This window comes from Nylanderia fulva, unplaced genomic scaffold (genome assembly GCF_048542155.1).
Source record: "Nylanderia fulva isolate GAGA-0341 unplaced genomic scaffold, ASM4854215v1 Scaffold3, whole genome shotgun sequence".
Lineage (NCBI taxonomy): Eukaryota > Metazoa > Arthropoda > Insecta > Hymenoptera > Formicidae > Nylanderia > Nylanderia fulva.
In genome coordinates this window covers 2,295,021-2,319,166 of record NW_028190368.1, presented here as the reverse complement: position 1 = coordinate 2,319,166, position 24,146 = coordinate 2,295,021, and the positions used below count along the sequence as shown (strand labels likewise).

The 24,146-nt window shown below is 33.8% G+C and overlaps 2 protein-coding genes across 2 annotated transcripts in view; one reads left to right on the top strand and one right to left on the bottom strand.

Moving 5' to 3' along the window:
* Positions 1–24,146, bottom strand: part of LOC114928105 (M-phase inducer phosphatase 1) — a 63,512-nt gene that overhangs the window by 34,749 nt on the left and 4,617 nt on the right. Inside the window, exon 3 of the mRNA XM_029299193.2 lies at positions 5,806–5,851. Within this exon, the coding sequence (XP_029155026.1) occupies positions 5,806–5,851 (46 nt within the window). The remainder of the gene's footprint in view (positions 1–5,805; positions 5,852–24,146) is intronic.
* Positions 19,254–21,964, top strand: LOC146722556 (uncharacterized). Its single transcript, XM_085484549.1, has 2 exons — positions 19,254–20,690; positions 20,794–21,964. Exons 1-2 carry the CDS (start codon positions 19,619–19,621, stop codon positions 21,342–21,344), a joined length of 1,623 nt encoding a protein of 540 aa, XP_085340675.1. The 5' UTR covers positions 19,254–19,618; the 3' UTR covers positions 21,345–21,964.

Here is a 24,146-nt window from a genome sequence, read left to right as displayed (position 1 = left end):
CCCGGTGCCGAGAGATTCGCGGTCATCGTTCGTCGAGAAAAGAGCGGCAGGAAAGAAAGACGGATGATTAAAGGTAGACGGGAAGAAGAGGCGCGGAAAAAAGCGCGGCAACTTTTGCGATCCATCGACGTATCGGATTGCAACAATACGCCTTCGTTCGGTATAACGGCCCGTGAGGAACGTGCGCGGAGGAGAAAAGCCTCCTCCTTTCAGGAATTTCTGTTTGGGGTATCGTGGGGAGTCGCTGTGTTTGATAAAGAGATGATCCTTAATACGGTCTCGTAGAGAAGTACAATGAATTTCGGCTCCGGAATCTGACACGCGGATACAACACGCATCGTTATCGAGGGTTTGTGTCCACGTAGCTGGTTCCTATAGCATGAATGATCGTAAAAACCGCTCGTAAAAATTCTATTTAATTGATCGTCGCTTTATGAATTAAATCGATCATTCGCGGCAAATCTGTGCATTATAATACTTTATGCATCATGGAACAGAAAATAGTTGGAACAAATTTTCATTCGAAAGAACTATATCATATCATCGTTATTCATATATTATATATTTTTTAATTATTTATTATATATTCTTTGTCGCTAGTTCTCTAAATATTGATTTCAATATTGCCCGATAAATCATTCATTTGAAACTAATAATATTTATTTGACAGAAAATCCTTTTCAAAACAGATAAACAATCATTTGTTTCAAACAAACCATGTATTAGGCAGTGTTGAAATAACTATTTATTAAGTTCATCATTTTTTTCAGTGTGCGTTCCGGAAAAAAAGTTATGAATGAACGCTGTTTTTCTCACAGCCACCCTGTAACAGTTTTCATTTCCGAAAAAAAAAAAAAAAAAAAAAATATGTCGATGATAGAAAAAGAAGAGTGATCCATAAAACGACGAGAAATTCGACGAGAGCGTCGAAGAGGGCGGATTCGAGAAGGATATAGAGAGGAGAAAGAGAGAGACGTGGGAAGAAGAACGCGTCGCATCGACCGACGATCAGCTGAGTAGAAGCCCGAAGCTACGCGACGAAACTGGTTCCCGCTGTTGGCGGGAAACGCCGGCCAATCGTACGTCGTCGTTTGGAATGCCGTTCGGCGAAGCTTCGACGACGCTTCTGGGAAGCCGAAGAGCCTCTCCGGGAGAGAGAGAGCATTTGCATTCACCGCCAGAGAGATGCGCGTTTTATCTCGTACGTACAGTCAAACACACCCGAGAATTATATAGTCTCGTCGCGAGTTTCTCGCCTTCGTTCTTTTTTTCGCGGACTATCAACGTCTCGCTTATTATGAGAATCCAGAAAGTATCCGGGAAATAATTGGCAGATTCTTTCGAGTTTTTTCGTTTTTATGGTTTTTATGTCGTACAGGCTCCTCATCACTGAATGAAAAGGGGAAAAGAGTAATTTAAATGGGATAATCGGTGCAAGAGAAGGAAGAAAGCAAAAATGTCAGCAAAAGAAAATTCTGAGATTTTTTTCACAGAAATTTCTTTCGTCCTCCATTTTTCTTAGAATCTTATTCTCTAGATTCTTTTTGGGGGATAGCCTAGCCCATAGTTCCTTTTTTAATGCCACGCCTTCGCCGTGAGTATAAGTAAAATTGATGATGTATCCCTATTTCGTCCTCTGCTTTTTTTAAAACGAAATAATATACGATACAAAACAAAAAGATTTTCTGTAAAAATTTCAATATTTTTTACATACCTATTTATAAGAAGATTTAGATTCAATATATAAATTTACTTTGTTTATCCATCAGAATTATATAAGATTATTCAACAAGAATTTAAAATAAAAAAATCAAGACTTAATCAATTTTGTAATGTCTGTTTTAAATTGTATTTACAGAAAATATTTTTAAAAAGATTCAGTGATAATTTTCAAAAATTATATATGCGTGGAATACTTCCTCTTTCTTCAAAAAGTTTTGATAAAGTACTCCTAATAAATATGTTAAATGCAAATTATTCATTTAATAGAGTTTTACAAATCTTCATCTCACTCTCCTTACAAATTCACCCCTAATAAATCTACACAATTTTAATGTTTTAATTCATTCGCAATTTCTTTCTCGATCCAAGTCATCTTCATGACACTTGCGTATCTTCTTCTTCTATTTCCTGATTAGCTTGCACGCGCAAATATTGGTATCTAACGTTTTCACGATAAAACTTCTCGGAAAAGAAGAGGACGAGGGACAAAATAGTTCAAACATCTCGGTTATCGCAATGTACCAAGATAACGTTTAAAGTGCGCCTGCGTATGTGCGGCGTCTTTAATGCGGCCGACAAAAATGAAACGCACGTAGAATCAGCTGCTTCCTCGCATTCGGCTGGGAACGATACAATAAACAGTACTGTTATAAAAAAGAAACGTCAACGACTAAAATTCTGCATTGCATCGCTCGTCCTTTTCACCCTATACTAAATAATCGACATTCAGTATTCTCAAAATAGAAGCCATGTTTTTGTCAGCCGCATTAAATATATAAGAAAATAGAAAAAAGTAGAATATGAATATCAGTCGTGGATTTATTGGCCCTAATAAAATAGTCATCATTTTTGTTTTTTAATTAAGTGAATTTTGGCATAAAATTGTCCTGAATATCAGTCGTGGATTTATTGGCCCTAATAAAATAGTCATCATTTTTGTTTTTTAATTAAGTAAATTTTGGGATAAAATTGTCCTTGTTCATTCCAGAGAATAATTTTGTAATAAATGTCCATTTTGAAAAGTTAAGATTTTGAAAATCAACTTTTTATTTTTAAAATGCAAAAAAGTAGAATCCCTAATATCAGCGTGAATTTATTGGTTCTAATAAAGTAGTCATCAATTTTGTTTTTTAATAGCGAATTTTGACATAAAATTGTCATCGTTAATTCTTCAGAGAATAATTTGATAATAAATGTCCATTTTGAAAAATTAAATTTTAAAAATTAATTCAAGGCAAGAAATATATTTCCGATTGATTGAGCAGAAATTCGTACATAATATTAGAAGAATCATAAATTACAATTAAAAAAATATTTTTTACAAAATTATTTTTCTTTTAAAATTCTAAAATTTATTCTAAAAATTGAACAAAAATATATATTAATCGTTAATGGTGAAAAAATCAAACGCGCGCAACTATGTATCAAAAATCTGAACACGAATAGATCGAGATGAAAATTCTACCCTGTTATCTCAGATTCTAGCACCTGACCATGAAGGTTTTGACCGTTAGACTATTCGAAATACTACGTCGTAGAACACGTTCTAAGAAAGTAGTGGACTTTCAGTATACGGAGAGTCGTATATGTTCTCTTCATACCAAGATAAATAGAGGCGATGAGAAGAAGTAGAAGGGGCGTAGAACGAGTCGCGGGGGTAGAGAGGCGGTTAGTAGATGAGAAAGTAGATGCTTGGAGCCAACATCAAGAGAGGCCCTTAAAAGAAGGCGGCATACCAAGAGAAAATAAATTCCTTGCCGCAGGACAAAGGAAACACGAATATTTTTCCGTGTTTTTCCCGATTACGCAGTATCTTTCTACTTTCTCGCGCGTTCTTTGATCAACTCCTAACAATATAAAAGAAAAAATTTCGAGATTGCAAGATTCGACACAATTTTAGATTGTGAGACAAATAAATAAATTGTTTAATAAATCGTAGAAATTAATTTTTTTCCTATAACCGACCAGATATAAAATGAAACACGTAAATATCCAATAAAATTATGGATACATAATCTGAAATATACATGTACTTCACATCAACATTCCGTGAACCACGATACACAAAGGACAAAGGACGTAGGTGTGGTTTTTCAAAGACGTGTATCCGGTTCTTTTTACCCATCAGCGTTTCGGATATCCCACGTTATTTTACACCCTTCTTCTTCTTCTTATCGAACATCTAAGACGCGTAATTAAATCTGCGGGACCACCCGAAACTTAGGCGCAGACAGACATGGATCTAAATTGGAGAAAATTTTGGAGCAAGAGGAAAATTTAAAAGGTCTAATAAAATAATTTTCACCGTCCAGTGATGCATATGGCGAACAATTTGTTATCCTACAGTAGAAGCAAAATAAAAGATAAAAATCTTTAGCTTCCATGTATATTCTTTAAAGAATGCTTACAGTTATTATATAAGAGTATTTTCGGATTTCTAATTGCGTTCTTCGATTTTATCAAGATGTAATATAGCAAAAAAGCAAATCAATCTCTTATAGAATTGCTGCATTTATCCAATGTATAGTTAAAGAGTGTCTTATATATAATATTATTAATAAATACCTACACTGAAAAAAAATTTATTCAATTGTATTTATTTCAATACTGCCAAATGAATCATTTAGTTGAAACTAATAATATTGATTTGATATGAAAAATATTTATAAGAAAATCCTTTTCAAAACAAATAAATATTTATTTATTTCAAATAAATGATTCATTCGGCAGTATTGAAATAGATATTAATTTAGTCATTTTTTTTTCCAGTGTAGCAGAAAATTTTAAAATATAAAAGAGACATTATTCCGACATTTTAATCATAAATATATTATATTTTTTATCTCCTTTATTTCGTAAAAGAAAAATACGCAAAGAGAGCATGTGCAATAACCAAAATGACGGGATAAAGCAGAACATTTCCTCTTTTATATCGAGGAAACATAAAATAAGTCGTCACAGGAAGCATAAAGGCTTAGCGACAAGAGCGCTGTCATTTCCCGCCAGTCTTGGATTAAAAAAATAATCATAGAGGGAGGGAGAAAGAAGTGGGAGAAACGAGAGGGAAGTCGAGAAAGCATGAGTCCTGCGTCTGAAGTTCGTAGCTTGAACTTAAACCCGGAGTTTTTGAGTATACAACATGGTGTATCCGCTGTATACGACGACGCGAGACCAAAAGCTGAGGTGAGAAAGGAGCGAGATTCTATGAATGAACCAGAGAGCATGAATGGAGCCGGCGGTGGCGATGTAACGAGTGGAAAAGCGAAGGGGCAAATTCTCACGCAACGGCGAACGCGTTCCTACGAATTATTCTAATAATCGTGCGACTATTTCTGATCGCGCGCCTTTTACTTTGAAGTCGGTAAGACACCGCGATACATTTCAGGAGCACGTTTCGGTGTCGGACAAGCGTGGATTCGAAAATCCGGAGTCTTAAAAAGGATTTCAGCAGCTGTGATAGCTTATGCAGATTATTTTTGTCACGCCGTACAAATACGGCTTTATTTTTTTAATTAACTTTTATTTTTTTTAAATTAAGAAATATTTCTTTCTTGACAGCTTTCATAATTTTTTTTAGAAATAGAGGTTCTAATAATAAAATTAAAAAAAAATTAAATAGAGATTCTAATAATAAAAATAAAATTCTTATTTTGATGAACCTTTTTCTCTTAATTTTACTTAAAAAATTTTTTTAAAAATGTTATCAAAATGTTACGTATTTTTGCGGTGAATCTTGATCGCAAAGAGGCAATATTGCAATATACCTAATGAAGTGCTCCCGAATGCAATAATGTGATACAGATAAATGTGGACTCACCTTTTGCTTCTTCGGTCGTTCGTGAGATACGAAATATATATTTTGACAACTTTCATAATTTTCTTAGAAAAAACAGAGGTTCGAATAATAAAAATAAAATAGCTCTTGTTATGACACATTTTGACGAACCTTTTACTCAATTTTAAAAATATGAAAATGTTATGTATTTTTGCTGCGAATCTTGATCGCAAAAAATGTTGCAATACAGCTAACGAAAAGTGTTTCCGAATGCAACAATGTGATAAGATAGATAAATGTGGACTCACCCTTCGCCCCTTCGATCGTTCGGAAGATGCAAGGCGCCGACGGTATCTGAAAACAGAAAGAAAGAGAACGTGAAATTAAAACAAGCTAGGTCGCCACCGAAATCCACTGTTACAGGAAGAATTCGCGCGCATTCTCTTTTTCACCTTTTCGGGAGAGAATTAAAATGACAATTGGTCGAGAAATCACAATAAATATAAAAATCACATTCGTCGGGAGGAGGAATTGTCCGCGAACAAAGAGCCGGGGTCCGTGATTACTAGGGCAGAGAACACATGTTCTCTTTCACAGGGAGGCCGCACATGGAGCCCGATTTTTCTATTATCTCGCGAATTTCGCAACCGCATATGCAAAACGTAGACTGGAATGAATCGCGGTCTAGTTCGTTCGTTTATTTTTTTAAAGCCCTTTTCCTTTCTCCCTTTGCGATAATAATCGGCCCGAAACGTATAGACGAGGTTGCGGAGGCACGCAGATAATGATCGATCTTCTCGTTTCCAAGAATTGTCATGTCACTATTTTCTCGTCTATTTTTCTGTCGTCGCATTAAAACCAACCACCATCTGCATACAACTCTCTCGACATGCATGCCCTGTATTTCAATCAGTTGAATCTCATTTCGAGGCGATCCTTATGTATGCGGCAAGTGTGCCCTCGCCAGGTATCTTGAAACCCGAGAATAAATATAGTTCGCATGTGCGTGCCATGTGGGGCAAGAAAGTTTGTGTTAACCTAAGGTTTCGCCGCGGGATCATTTCCATCCGTTTGTTACGGATGGTTTGATTACTAGGAAAAAAATCAATTTCATTTCTCGACATTTTGCAAACGCGTCCGGTTGAATTTATAATATAATTTTTCTAACATTTTTAATTAATTTATATTATACGCGTATCTCTCAGACAATTAAAGAAAACTATGCAGGATTTATAAAATATATCACTTCGTGATATCTAGCAATGATTCTGTTAATTCGCGTTGACTTCCGTTCTCGTCCCGCGCAAAATCATCCCCTGTCTCTCTCTCTCTCCTACACTTATAATGTAAGACCAGTCCGCAGTTAGGCCGGAAGAATGCGAGACGTGGAGGGACCCCGGTCGTTTAATCGTTTTATGTCGCACCAATGAGAAGACGAGGGATACGAAGCGTTAAGCATCCTCAACAACTATGTAGCATATGCGTTTCCTATCGTATCTTCCATCCCGCATTGTACAATTTCGAGAGATATAATCAATTATGCAGTTATTAAACCATCTTTCCTTCCGTACGTGTAGAGATTAATTTATTTTTTTTACTTAAGAGATTATTTATTTCACATTTTATGTATTATATATTATTTTAATATAATATTTTTTATATATTATATTAATATAATATATTTTTATATAATATGTTATTTATTTAATATATTATTTTTTATTGAAAACGATACAAGAACACAATCTCTTCTAACAAATTTATACTGGGTATCGATTAAAAGATATGTGTGAATATGCTGTCATTGAATATCTTTATCTGTCAAAAACAGCGTGAATTAAAAACTTTAGTTTGACATAACATTTACATGATTAATAATTTGGAATTTGTATATGTATATTAACATAATTAATATAACTATTTTGTATCTATATTGTATTATATCTTCGTCTTTCTATCTACCGCCGCGAGCGATTTTATCTCTCGAATACAAGGACTCCTAACTAAAAGCATCTCTCGCTCGGGACAACTCACCTCACGTCAAAACGAGAGATGATGTTGGACAAAGGACAGGCGGATTCCGCTGGAGGAATTTTCTTTTCTCGGACATCGACCATTGGCCGATTTTCCATTCGATCTCTATCTCGGAGGATGAATGAGGTGCACCTTTCGAGGGCGGTCATCGAGATTCAATCGAACGTCGGTCGAGGGACACTGAATCGCGTGAAAAGACATTTTCGCAGATTGAATGCCAAAAAGTACACGCGCGAAGTCGAACTATGTTAAAAGGACGAATCCTATACCCGACTATACCGGATAGCGAGACGTGTAAAAGAGGCGCGAGGCGCATCTCCTGCATGTATATAGGGTGAAAAGCAGGGTTGAGTAAGTTAATGATTTTTTTAAACTAAGTTAAGTTAAAGTTAGTTGCTTATAAAATTAATTTAGTTCAGTTAAAAGCTGCATGAACAAAAAATTAACTCCGTTAAGATTACATTAACTGAAGTTAAATCAAAATTTAATTTTTAAAAACATGATTTATATTAAATTAGAATTTTGATTTTTATACATCAGAAATATATCTTTTGGTAATTACAACTGATCAAATAAACATAAAAATTAATAATACTTTAATTTAAAAATAATACGCTTCTAACTTATATATTTTGTGTTATTAAGATTTAAAATTAACATTTATTTGATAAAATGTAAAACATTTATTTTTCGATAATCTTACCTAAATACTTTTATACACGAAATAACAAGATCAACTGTAAAGAAAACAGATAATTGTTCAAAAAAAGTATGTACTTTGCAACATGCAGCTGCTACTTTTTCTTTTATATAAAAAATTGTTAACGTCAAACCTTATAACTCCATAAGTACTTGATGGAAAAATATTTTATCGTAGTGTTTTGAAAAGCTCTCGGGGTAAGCTACAAGAATGTACATTGAAAAATGGGAGTTTCCATGCAAGAAATAAAAGAATTAACCTTATTCCTGTTACTTTCAAACAATTCACCAAGGTCAAACTAATGACACCATCTTATGTCCCCCTGAAAAAACTTGTATGAATAATTTTTCTCTAAAATACTTCGCTTCGGAGAGAGATAGAAGTCTGTAACACTTAAAAAAATGCACCCTGTATATCTGCTTACTCTACGTAACGTGCAGACTTCCTGCGGAAGTCGAGGCATTCGCCGTGACACGCACCCTTCGTACTTCGCCCCCCGAGTTGGTTCAGCTAAGGTAGTATAATACGATAGACGCGAATTTCTCCAGGCAGAGGTCTGTAATCGAGAACCTTGGCCTCGTAAGGCCTCGGTTCAACGTATCGTTATACTTTCAACGTTCCTTCTTCTCGGTTCGCTTCCCTCACGTCGATATGCTCGTGCCACACGTTGCCCTTTTACCCAAGCGAATTTCCTGAGCCTGTCACGCGAAAAAGTATCCCTACGTCAAAAAGTATCGCGCGCGATCCTTTGTGCAGGCCACGAATAATTGGACAAAGTGACGTGTTGAATCGTTTCATTAAATTTTACTTCCCCTCGAATTTTCATTCAAAATTTCATCGCTAGATTAGATAGTTGTATATATGTATGTCTCCTTTTAAGATTTAGTAATTTTTAAAAATAGTTTTTAACGAGACAATCGAGTAAGGACATTAATAGGACTTTGTAGAATTTTTTACTAATGTATTAGATTTCTTAGTAATATTTGATGTAGTTTTTCGATTTTGTACACGCTGAAGAGAAAAAGGATAGAAACGTTCGCGAATTGTATAAATGTAATTGATATTAAATAAATTTAATAAGTTTTTATGTATATTATTAATTAATTTTTATTTTCCCTCTCTAATCTAAACTAATAATATTCATTTAATGTGGAAAATATTTATTTTATATAAGAAAATTCTTTTCAAAACAAATATTTATTTGTTTCCAATAAATGATTTATTAGGCAACTACATCTTCATTATCTTAATTATTAGGCTGCTACTAAAAATAATGATAGATAAAATAATGTGATTTTTTATCATTAGATTATTCACGATAAATTTGTTAACCGACTAAATCATTCAACTAAGTATTTTGTTAATTAAACATGTAGAAATATTAAATTAAATATAACATTAAATTTAACAAAACGTATATTGATTTAAATATACTAATATATATATATATATATATATATATATATATATTTTTTTAATTAACAAAATAATCAAGTCAACAATTTTTTTTCTCAGAGAGTGCACATATTTAAAAAGATTCCCATTTTCTCAAAATTATGTAACGTTAATCAAACTCGGCCGAAATGTAAAAACCGATGTGATGTTGACCTAATGAAAGATCCCAACAAAAGGCGACATGAAAAACCATTATACAGGGTAAACCGTAAAACGCTCATCGATCCATCTGCATGTCTGTCGACATGTGTTGGCAAGTCGTAAGTAATTGATAACAATGTTACGCCGATGCAAACCTATATAGCCATGTATTTCGACATGAGAGGTCAACTGCGAACGTCAGCGATCGGTCTCGACCTTCTCTCTCTCTCTCTCCCCATATTAATTAACGCGACATTCCCCGACAGTCGCAGCCGCTGCGGCTGCGTAACATGTGCAAGTACACTTTCAACGGTCGTGACTCCAGTTTAGAGCAAAAGCCACGAAGCAAAGCGTGCGTGCATGGCAAGCAGGCACCAAATCATAATACTAATACCGCGCGAGGAAGGGAAAAAAGTGAGAGAGAGAGAGAGAGAGAGAAGAGTATCGAGAACACTTCTAATTTTAGATTAACGCCTCTCTCACGACATCCGTTTCCTACGCAGGCATATACCAGAACCACGTATGTATATACCTATATTCCTGCCAGCCGTTTCCCGCCAGCGTGAAACACTCGTACGATTACAAGGGGGTACAAATCCCGCGAGTGCGGGATGTTAAAAATAAATATAAGCAATCTGCGCCCCGAGATCCGTTCCAGGACAAATTTCGTTGGCCCACCCCCGCGAGCTCGAGTGCTGGATATAGACAACACACGTGTGCAAAGGAGGTCCTTCAGAGAAATATTCGGGCCCGAATATACGATAGATAAAATCCTTGTGACTATATGTATAGTCACGCATAAACTGTTCTCTTGTGTATTTATTTTATTTATTTTATTTATGTAATTACGTTAATTACAACTATTCTTAATACAATAGGAGCGATTAATTAATAATCGAATGTTGTCGAAGTTATTTCGAATTCGATTAAAATGATTTATTTCTAATTAACCTGCTCCGATTTTATTTGTGGATATGTTATATCAGAGGAATTTTTAATTATTACCGATTGATAAATGTGTAATTATAATTTATTTAGAGATTCGCTGCAATGTCTTTCCCTTGTGTATTATATGTAATGAGAACAGATATTTTATTTTAAACAATGCAAATATTTTTATACGATAAAAATGATTCATTGTAACATTCTTAAAAAATATTCGTATAAAATATTTATAAAAAATATTTTTACAAAAAAATTTTACATAGCAAATATTATTTAATCTTCACACACAAAATTACTTCAGTGATATATGAATAAATTAATTTTTGTCAGTAAGAGAAATAGAGAGAAAGAAAGATAATGAAGTTAATTCTTTTTTATGACTAATTTGTGAGAGTACAATTATATCAGTTTAAGAATAAGCGGATGTCCTGTCACTTAAGTAGCATAAAGTGAAAAATTATTAATTGTGTGGTTCTTCGTCTTTTTCCGTTTCCGGGAAAATAATAATTAGTTAAATCTCAGTTAACACTGATTGTGAGGTAACTGCCATTGCACTGATAAGATACGTAACACTGACCTATTTCTTGACACCCCTTCTCTCTCTCTCTCTCTTTTCTCTACTATTTTAAGTCACAAAAGAATGATTATTTAGAATAAGTTTTTCTAAATGCATTTAACTGTCCATTGAAATATGTGTTTGCGATATTTATCTGATTAATACACAAATAATAATATCTAATTCATCATAATTGCAACTTCAAGAGAAATATTCATTATAAAATATTCATAAAAAATATTTTCTATATGAGAAAAATATAAAAAGATAATACGCCAAATTACTTGAAACATATATGAATAAATTAATTTCTTACATGCATGTTCCATATGGTGTATAACAAAACAATTCGACGAGATCAACACGTTACACGCAGAATAGGTCTAACGTTATTGCTTACAATAAAAACGTACATTCGCGCATAATGTACCCGCACGTGGCACGTATTGAGAGAGCCGGTTAACCGATAACCTATCGTACCCTCACAATGCGGAATCTCGCTATTGGTCGAACGAGGAAGGGCAAGTTACTTCACCGGCCAAGTAGCCGCCACCCGCTCGAGTCGTTGATCACAATAGAACGCGATAGAGCGATAGAGACAGACACAGCAATCGATATCACAATCAGCGTATCGAGCTGATGGGTCCACCAAGTTCGTTGACTCGATGCACTGGCGTGCACATCGCTGCATTATGTCGTGTCAATGCGAGAGGCATCAAAATCGCGCGGCAACGGCGTACATCTCCACAAAATCTCTCATAAGAAAGAATTATCTTTACTATTTTTCTCTTATTTTGGAAGAAATTAAAAAAAAAATTAAATAAATAAAATAATAAATATTTAAGTAAATAAAAAATTAATAATTAATAAAAATTAATAATTAATTTAATAAATAAATTTAATAAATTAAATTTCATTCATCATTTATTCATGATTGAATATTAATTTCGTGTGTGAAGATTAAATAAAATTTTTTAATGTGAAAAAAATATTTTATTTTCTTCTTGCAAAAAATATTGTAGGAATGAGCGAAAAAAGGCGGGAGACGCATGGGAAACAGGGGTGAAGAAGGGTTGAGGGAAACCCGATTTTTTTTTTCGATCTCTTCTCCTTCGTCTTCCGTCACCGACGTCGTCCTCGTCAACGACGTCGTCGTCCTTTACCGTCCTACGACAATGCTCGCCGGCACGAGCCAAGTCGAGGGGTTGGGGTCGCACCGTTTCGGAGTACGTATAGTTACGTGTACGTATATATATAGGGGTGGCTCTCGGTATTCAACTACGCTATGCGCGCCAGGTGGTGACTGCCGCCCCATGTGTGCTCATATGTCTGCCCCCTTTCCCTCCCCACCCCGCCCCCCAAGTGGTGTTACTTTCGTCGTCGGCGATGCGTGTATGTATATATGCAAAGAATATAAACGTTATATGTATGTACGTACGCGCGTTCTTCGGCATCGATATACGCGATTCCTCGGTTAACCGCCCTGATGGGGCGTGATCCTTCACCCCGTCGTATTTTTATCTTCGACGAGGATCCATTCACGCGGGGATAACCGTGAAAGAAAGTGAGATTCGATATCTCGCGGGATCGAACTGTCCTCTTTTTTTCTTCTCCTTATTAAGACCGAAGGGATGGAAAGAAACTTCTTCATCCCCTTTTAACGAGGGTTAATAAAAAAAATAAATATCGTTGAAACTGGGAGATAAAATATTCGAGAAAAATTTCTAATGTCAGGGAGAATATCCATGTACATTTTACCCTCGAGGGGCGTGATCCTTCACCCCCTCGTATTTTTAGCTTCGACGAGGATCCATTCACGCGAGGATAATCGTGAAAGAAAGTGAGATTCGATATCTCGCGGGATCAAACTATCCTCTTTTTTTGTTCTCCTTATTAAGTAAGACCGAAGGGATGGAAACTTCTTCATCCCCTTTTAACCAAGAGGGTTGACAGGGTGTATACTCCAATCTTATAAATAAATTCCATGATTTTCCAGGTACTTTTGTTCAAAATTAAAGTATTTAAAAAAATTTAAAGACACTTTTAAATTAAATATATTTTTGTTATACATAATTTTTTAACATAAAAGAAAAATATTTTATAATATAAAAATATAATATCGTATTTTATAATAAAATATATTCTAATATAAACCTAATCAATTTTATATTCTTTAAAGGTATATTTGAAAATAAAATCAAAGCAATTTTTTAAAAAATTCCCCGAGTTTAAAATAAATTCCACGAGTATTCCAGGATTTTTCAAAGTTAAAAAAAAATTCTCTGAAAACTCCAGATTTTTCCAGGGGGTACACACCCTGGTTAATTAAAAAAAAAAAAAATCGTTGAAACAGGGAAATAAAATATTCGTGAAAAATGCGTAACGTCAAGGAGAATACCCACGTAAGACGTGTGTCACATTTGACCCCCGAGGGGCGGTTACTTTTCGAGTAGGTCCCAATATCGATTGACGAGAGACCGGTCCAACCGGCGCGTGCCACTACGCGGTTGCAGACTGCGCTACGAATTTCGTGCGATACGCGTGCGTGCACGCGTGTAATTGCATTTCGAGGGGACATCGGAAAATCTCGGGAGAGGGAGAGAGAAAGGTGAAAAACGCGTTGATATACATATGTACAAAAGCCTAGAGGGAGGTTGGGTGAGACGGATCGGATAAACTCTGTTTTGCGAGGCCATCGACATCGGCCACCCGTCAGCGGCCACCGAGACACGCCAGACACCAAGGTGCAACGAGACAGAACGCGCGCGCCATGTGCCATTTATTTCAACATTGCCCGCACAGGTGTAACCTACCTACCCCACCGTGTCCGTCGAGGGCGGGCGACCCTCATTCGCGCCGGAAACGCGAACTCCTTCGTATATTAGAACGTCTTGAAACTCGTAAAAAAAGGAAACCTTGTGGAGAACGCGCCTAACTCGTGCAGGAATCAAATCGAGGAGAGTTTCATTTATCCTATACACGACGAATGCATTTCCATGCTAATATATATTATATTTAATTATTATAATTATTAGAAAATATATATTGTTTTTTAATTGAAATATGCCTAATGTTTTTGGATATTTTTTAAAAGTCACGCGTACAGATGGGTTATATTTTTTAAACACTTGAATGGTAGTCATGCATCATGTGAAATAATTTGTCAAATGTGATAATAAGCGGCATTTCTAAAAATCTTGAATTCAAAAACAATGATTAATCATTAATTATTAATTTATTAATTATTTTTATTTGAAAGATTTTATAATAAATTTAAATAAAATTTGTAAACAATTTAATTTAATTTTAATTGCATGATCACAATATTAATACATTCCCGAAAGAAACTCTATATAAATATCTTTTATCTATTAAAATAAATTATTATTTTTGGCATTTTTTTCATTTACTATTCAAGCGATTAAAAAGATACTGAAAAAGTTACAAGAAATATGGAATCTCGACGTATTTCCTACAATCAAAAAAATTAACTAAAAATTCCTTTTCTCTCATTAAAACTTGTTTTGACGATAGTGAAGGACTTGCATATTTTACCCGAATAATGTCCTCGTATCCACGATTGATACGTTAAACCGTCTCGTTAGAGAGGCGCGGTATAATCGGTTTTTTTTTCTCCGAACGCAACCCGCTGGGAGACATCGGCCATTCGTTCCTCCTATCGCTGTTAATATCGTCAAATTTACCTGAGCATTATCTCACGCGACTGTTAATGCAGTCGAATTTACGTGCGTGCGCGCGTCCCCTTTGTTCGAAGGATGGACCGAACAAGGGGCAGTTCTGTGGCTAACGCGCTCGTAAAAAATATGTAGGCCGTTTAAAAATGATTCGTTAGTCGGATTCATAGTTCCTTCGTTGTTCGTAGTGCCTTGTAGTTAATGTGCGCGCGTGAATCATCCCGTTGTATCCCCGTCGTACCCCCTGGACGCGTGATTTCTAAGGGTCCCAAAGGGTAGCCGACCCTAGCAACCGTTTCCATTTTTTTAATGGCGATAAGTGATTTTTTTTATAATGATAAGGAACGCTCGGCCGTTGAATATCTGTATGAAAGATTCAATTTGGCTTAAAGGGCAATTTTATTAACATTAATTAATAAATAAAAATTGCGATACAATTAACTTTCTCTAACGGATCAGCGCAATAATTATCGTATACCAAAAACGCGAACGTTAGTTCTTGAAAAGTATAGTGACTTGCATAAATATACGAGTTTTTGCTTCCTCAATAAAAACTTGGACAAGTACGGGTTGATTATATTCAATTGTATGGATTCGCGCTATTTAAATTGCCAGACATAGAAACCGGTCCAACACATGCGAGAGGCTGAGATTCCCATGCCGACAGAAGAACATACATCGAAAGACACGCTTCTACGTTTGCCGAAACGCAAAATGGGATCGCGCGCAAGGTGCATTTTCCGATCTTTCCGAAGGAAATATAGAGAAAACAGGGTGCCCAGCAGACTCAATGAAACAAATTCCTTGACTTTTTCAGATTTTCCAAGACCAGAAATTCATTTTTTCCCTGACTTTTTAAATATTATTTTTTCCAAATATATAATTTGCATATATCTATATGATAAATCAATTAAATGTTAAATCATGAAATCCTTGAGATATTTTTGTCAACAATGAAAAAGGTTTGGAAGTTAAAAAAAACAAAAATTTTTATCAATTATACAATCGATGAAAATATAAATTAACAAATCGATTTTTAACAACACAGGAAATTAGCGTGCTGGAAAAGTTTATATTTATTTAATAAAAAATGTCAAATTATTGAAACAAATGTAGAATAATGTGAAAAAATGCAGATAAATAGTAAAATTTCCTGACAATTCCAGACTTATATAAAATTCCCTGACAATGTCCGGTTTTCCAGATTTCCCTGACCACCGCTAGACACCCTGGAAAACGAAGACGAATCATCGTGGAGTACGCGGGAAATGTACGAAGAAGCAAGTAGACGTCGCGGAATGAACGTTGAGTGGAACAGATGAGAGAGAAAGAGAGAAGACGCGTGGTCGGTGGGAATAAAAGTTGGAGCCCTCACGGTTACTGAACTGCGAGACGGGACAGGGACTACTACTAGACACTATCCAGGGGCCAGACATTAGGACGAGGTAAGGAAACACAGGCGACGAGAGAGGGCACCTAACAGGGGGTTGGTTTTGCTGGTCGGCCGAGATCGGACGGCCTGTTCGATAACCGGGCTCTCTTCTCTCGCCCGTCTTTTCTATCTCACTTGCTTCCTTCGTCTTTCGACATTTAGCGAGGGGTAAGTATGGCGAGGGTAAGTAAGACCGAGGGGTAGTCGAGTCGTGCAGCCGGCACGCGCTCAACGAATTTTTCATCCAACGGATCTGCCAAGGTGCTTCTTCTCCCGTGGAAGGAAAAACTGGAATCCTCGGATGGCAACCATCCCGCCGCGAATCCATCCTTCTGTCGCGCCGGCTTGTGCTCATTATGCGATCGTATATACGTATCTCTCATGATTAGAGGTTGCTTCTTTCAGCGAATCAGCTGTTCGAAATGTCAAAGTACACCCTGCCGTCGAAACAAAAGGTGCGTTGGGTTTAATTCGACGATTAAGTGTTTCACAATACACTTCCGTCGAAAGCGAAGGTGCATCGTATCCTGGTTCACCACCCTCTCTCTCTCTCTTATCTCTCAACGGATGTGGATAATGTAACTGTGTGGCATGTATCTACGAGATTCGCATCGATTCTCTTTGACAGCGATTTGTATTTCGGGCCTGCGACCGTTAAAGGTTGCGCTTTCGCAACCTTTCGCCTTCCGAAATATCGCGAGACCTGCTTTACCAGCCTTACAGGATATGTTAATGGCCCAGGACCCCGAGGATCCCCCGAAGAACCCCCAAACCTCTCTTTCATTCTACTCCCCCTTTCTTTCGGTCTTGTCGGTCTTACCCTCTCCTTCAGCTTTGTGTTGTATACGCTACATGGCATAAAACTTTCAGGCATTTAAATATTAAATTTTGATAGAAAAGCCATTGGTCACAAAGAAACACTTTGTTCAATTCGCACCTCGACGGTTGCCATCAGCGTTACTTTTCTCTCTCTCTCTCTCTCTCTCTCGCTCTCGTCGGTTTTTTGTCTCAAACGTGTCTTACGAAATGTGGGAATTTGGATTTTTACACGCGTTAGTAATTCAAATGCAGAGATCGGTGTTTGATTGTTTTGCTGTGAGAATATATTATAATTTATATTAATTCTATCATATATTTAAAATATTCCAAACACTTTAAAAAATAATCAGCGACATATAAATTGATGTCATTTGCTTAGTTTAAAAATTATGATAAAAATTACGATCTCTCGCGATATTCGAGAAGTGAGACTACTACATAAAAAAAATTATTAAATTAATAAATATTTAGTTCAATACCACCACACTGCCTAATAAATCATTTATTTGAAACAAATCAATATTATATATCAGGTTGGAAAAGGATTTTCTTATATCAAATATATACTTTTCACATCAAATCAATATTATAAGTTTCACAAATAAACAGTATTAAAATAAATATTTATTCGCATTCAATAAATTCTTTTTCAGTGTACTAAGCACATAATTTTAATTCGCGAATCATAAATTTTTGACTGTACAACTCCAATTAATTTAATCAGCGATCGGCTTATTAAGAATGATAATTGCAATATTTGATTATCAGGATTGGGTAATAACTAGTTAATTTGTTAAAAGTTAAAAAGATAATAACTTTTAACTTAGCTTAGTTAATTTAAAATGTATTAATTTTTAACTTTAACTAGTTATTTTTGACCTTAAACTTATTCACTTTTTTCTAAGTTAATTCTTTTATTTCTGAATATTATTAAATTTTAAAAAAGTAACACTCTTCTCTCGACCGTACTGGCAAATATTATTTATTAAATCACATAATGATTTAATAAATAATATTTGCCAGTACGGTCAAGAAAAGAGTGTTACTTTTTAAATTCTGTCTGGCGATTCTCAAATATCTACGTTTGTATTATTAATTTTTATTTGTCATCAATTGTAATTGCCAAAAAATATATTTCTGTATAAAAATCAAAATTCTTTCTTTATTATTAGTTATTATAAATTTTAAAAGAATTAACAAACAAAATTCTAATTTAATATAAATGTTCTTAAAAATGAACTTTTGATTGAACTTGAGTTGATTTAACCTTAACTTAACTTTAACTGAGTTAATTTTTTATTCATGTAACTTTTAACTTAACTAAATTAATTTTATAAGCAATTAACTTACAAGGGACATGTCACAACTGTCCGGAACCGATTTGATTCTCCTTGAAATATGTTGTTAAATACACAAATCTAAAAGACACGTATTTTTTTATACGTGCGCAATTTGAGTTTTAAGGGGTGAAACACCCCTTTAAAGAATAACGGTATTTTTCTTTAGGATCAAATATCTGCTAAACTATAAGAGATATAAAGAAAAAACGTACAACAAATTTTAATGGCTTGAAGAGTACTTTAAAGTTATATGAACAAAAATTTTTTTTTTTTTTTTTTTTTTTTAAAAACCCTCACCACCTAATTTTTTTTTTTCAAAATTAAAAATTTTGTTTTACCTAATTTAAAGCTTATTTTTTTCCAAATTCAACCATGTGTAATAAAGTTATGTTACGAAATATCATTTTCGAAAATTAATTATAAACGCTCCCGTATATACGCTCATCCGTGCTATGTGCGTAAGTAATTACCGTCGAACAATAAAATATATAAAAAATGTTTTTGTATAATTCTTATTTATGTTTTCTATGTATTTATAACTGCGTATTGTGTATATTTAGATTTAAAAAAAAATTTTTAAATATAATTAATAAGAATTTTTTAAATATACCCCCTGCTTTCTTATTATTTCTTTAATATTTAATTTCTTCTATAAAAATTAAAAACAATTATATTTTATAATAAAATTATTTTTTAATTGAATCTTGCGAATACCAATGTCGCAATATTTGGCATAAACAAATTTTATATCTTACGTTAAATGAATCATAAGATAAGATTATGTGTACGTGTTCCAGATAAGTTATAATTTTTACAATAAAATCTTTAATACGTTAAAATAAATAATAAAATAAGATTATGTGATGACGTATTTCTGATAAGTTAATATAAATTGTTCATGTAGCAGCATAATTCTCACAGTCGGTGTAGTCTTTTCGTTGTAATAATATCTGTGTAAACTGTTCTTTTATTGCAATAGAAAGCAAAATATAACATCTTTGAATATGATTATCAATCCGCTTAACGTTGTTAGACTTTTATTGGTGTCAATAAATTCAATATATTTAACAGAAACGCCAGTAACTGAAGCAGAAGTGGAATTAAAGGAAAACATTAAAAAAATATTACTGGATAGCGTTTTTCATTATAATGGGGTGGAAGTAACGGAAGAAATATATCTCGATTATGAAGAACCTTATAAATTACATAGTTTTGAAATAATTGAAGATGACGAAGAAGCATGGCATGAAGATAGTTTAAATTCTCATCCTCATTGTTCAAATGATGATACAAATTTTGATAGTTCTTATAAAAGACGAGCTGTTGAGTATTGGCGATTTCGGGACACTGATGAAAACAGTAATGACAGAAAAAGGAATCGTCCTCTAAGAGTAGTACAAAATAAATTTAGAAGAGTTTCATCTGAACGTCAGTTAAGGCGATGGGAAGAACAAATACAATCAGGTGGAAGTCGTACAGAAAAATTATCTTACATCTCCAAATTTACACATGATAAATTTACTGCAGCTGTCGAATCAGGATTCATGGTTCATGATATTGATTTAAAAAGATGGGCTTTACAAGCTCAAGAAGAAATAGGAAATTTAAATCCTATATTTAAAGCATCTCACAGTTGGATAGCAAGATTTAAGAAGTCTCACCGAATTGTTTCAAGAAAAGTTACGAAGTTTGTCACTAGAAGAACATTAGAAGATTCTGCTGATTTGCAAAAATCAGCTGATGATTTTCTGGAAACAGTAAAACCTCTTATTGAACAGTTTGGATCTGAAAATATTTACAATTCAGATCAAAGTGGTTTCCAATTGGAACTTCACTCTGGAAGATCATTGTCTAACCAGGGAGAAAAGAAAGTAGAACGTGTCGTGCAATCCATATCATCAACAACCCATTCATATACGATACAACCAATAATATCCTGTAATGGCAATTTGTTGTCCCCTTTATTTATTGTATTAAAAGAAGCTAATGGTAAATTTGGACCAAGAGTACAAGAAAATTTATTTAAAGCAGAAAATGTTATTGTAAAAGCATCGAAATCTGGTAAAATGACATCAGGTATTTTCCTTTTATAATTACTTTTTTTAACAACCTTATTTTATTTAACAATTTAATAAGAGTCATAAAAAAACTATTAAATTAACATTTATATTTTGTACAGATCATTTTAAAATGTGGTTAGAAGAAGCTTATTTCGCAAACATTGGTCCTAATAGCGTTCTTCTTATCGATTCATGGACTGGACATTGCCCCAATATGATTTCGGATTTAACACCTCCTGGAACACATATTACTACTATGATAATACCGAAAGGAACTACAGGGAAAATACAACCATTAGATGTTTATGGATTCAGAATTTGGAAAAATTTTGCTAAAAGATTTTCAGATGCGGTTTTACTGTTGGAAAGTAATATAAACTTACATGAACGAAATAATATAATAAAATTGCAATCTTTGATACATAATCAATTGTCATCCCCACGATATCAAAACTTATTTAAATATTCGTGGTTTAAAAGTGGTTATACGAATGAAAGACCAGACGAATTCGAAAATCCAGTACACTTTAGTTTAGACGAAACTTTAACAAAATGTGATATCGAAGGTTGCAATAATATAGCTGTAGTAAGATGTTCTTGGTGCAAGAAGTCATTATGTTTGAAACATTTTTTTGTCGAATATCATTATTGTAATGTGTATAATGAGTGAATAATATAAAATGCAAATACATTTTTAAAAAAATCTAAATATACACAATACACAGTTATAAATACATAGAAAACATAAATAAGAATTATACAAAAACATTTTTTATATATTTTATTGTTCGACGGTAATTACTTACGCACATAGCACGGATGAGCGTATATACGGGAGCGTTTATAATTAATTTTCGAAAATGATATTTCGTAACATAACTTTATTACACATGGTTGAATTTGGAAAAAAATAAGCTTTAAATTAGGTAAAACAAAATTTTTAATTTTGAAAAAAAAAATTAGGTGGTGAGGGTTTTTTAAAAAAAAAAAAAAAAAAAAAAAATTTTTGTTCATATAACTTTAAAGTACTCTTCAAGCCATTAAAATTTGTTGTACGTTTTTTCTTTATATCTCTTATAGTTTAGCAGATATTTGATCCTAAAGAAAAATACCGTTATTCTTTAAAGGGGTGTTTCACCCCTTAAAACTCAAATTGCGCACGTATAAAAAAATACGTGTCTTTTAGATTTGTGTATTTAACAACATATTTCAAGGAGAATCAAATCGGTTCCGGACAGTTGTGACATGTCCCTTGTTAGTTTAAAAAATCATTAACTTACCCAACCCTGTTAATTATTAATTTCTCTTATACATCTGTCTCATCTGACGTATGAAAGTGAAGATAAAATTAGAAACAGACGTAAGTATGATACGTAACTGGTAATTTTGCTGTGTAAGCACAATTCTATCGGTTGAATCAAATTAATCGGAGTAAGGCTGTAGAAAAAAAGAAGCATGTTGCACGATATAATTAAACATCAGAGCTCTCCCATAATATATTCAGTTTATTATCATCGCATAACTTCTAGCCGACAGCAGCTCGGAATATTCGCATAAGCTTAAGAAGCGAGTGTCGCGCGTAAATATCGCGCTCGTCGCCTTAAGACGATACGCGTCCACGGGGTAATTTACCTAATTTGCACGCGAGCGGCACGCTTATGGCGTATGGCATCGACCGTATATCTATCTACGGTGTCTGACTATCGGGGGCACACACAGATGTACATAGGATATTAGAACGTGCGTGTGTATGTGTATATATGTATGTTCATATATAGGGGTGCCCTGGGCCCCATCGCCTGTATCGTACCCCTCGTACAACGGACTTTCAAGGCAACGGACGAGAACGGAGTGCGCCATGTGGCGGCGAAACACTTCGCTGCGCGATTATTACATTCGCAACCGGCGCGGCGACGATAACGTTTGTTAAATTTCTCCAGCCGCGAAAGAAATGTAGGAAACGTCGCGTTTTCCGTTGCGATCGTCTCTTTCTTTCTCTCTTAATCCGACTATATAACGCGGTATAATGCGGTTTTATTCCAGCTGAACTCCTATTTAACATGTAAATGTCCTATCGATTATTCCGGTTATCACACACAGCCTATATGGCTTCTTCATATGGAAATAGGGGAAAAAATATAATATATGTTCCATAAAAATATGTACAATGTCTACATTGTATATGTACATATAATGTATATATATGCATATTATATACATTGAAAAAAAATTATTAAATTAATAAATATTTATTTCAATACTGCCTTTTAAATCATTTATTTGAAACAAATATTTATCTGTTTTGAAAAGAATCTTTATATCAATTCAATAAATTTTTTTTAGTATATATATAATATATAAATAATGTAGACATATATATTCTTATATGTGTATGCTTAAGACTTTAGGAAAGTTTCCATATAAAAATCATATATATCAAATTATATATACATATATAAAATAATATTATATACCATAATAATACATAATTATATATAATATATAATATAATTTCATATATAAAAAATGATGTAAAAAAAATATAACAAATATATTAAAATTCTCGAATTACTTCCGTCTGAATAAAAAGATCTTATTAAAAATTGAATGTCCAAGTATTGAAATTTCCTTCTCATTACTTTTTATCATTAAAGAACAGCATTACGAATGAGAAGTCGTGTAACAAAAATAATAAATCACAGTCGTTTATCGTATATCTTTTATACGTTTGACAAAGAGTGAAAAGTGAAATGTAAAACAATTAGATTCTCGCGCAATTTATAAGCGTCCGCTTTTATCGCCTCATCGGAATACCGAACGCGCGAGACATCGCATTAATTAAGCAAATAAGACAGAAGAACAGGATCGGTCAGTCACCCTTCGAGGTAAACGCGGCGTTAAAGGGAGAAAGAAACAGGGACCCTAAGTCTTTCGCGCGAGACAGCTGTATTCTTAACGGTCTCTCAATGTGTTGACGTCTAACGAGGGTAGGTCAGTATCGGTGCATGCAGAGTGTATTTAAATGTGTACTCAAACTTTATCAGATACGAGTACACGGTTCATTCGTGTTAGGTACAAATCATTAGTAATATCATTTAAATAATTGTTTTCGCTAATTGTAAGTGCGGATTAAACCGAAGTACCATCATGATATAAATTAAAGAAATTAGAAAATTATTCGAAATGTAAATAATTATACTGATGTATCTTATCTCTATCTAATCATCTTATCTCTTGATATAAAAATGAACTTACATATATTATATGAATAAAATTATCAATAATCAATTGTTCTTTTCTTTAAATTTAAAAGTAGGGATCGATATAATTAAAGTAAAATAGAATGACGATAATTGATCATTAATAAAAATAAAAATAATAGAAATATAAAATTATTCGAAATGTAAATAGTACTGATGTATCTTATCTTGACATAAAAATAAATTTGCATATATATTATATGAATGAAGTA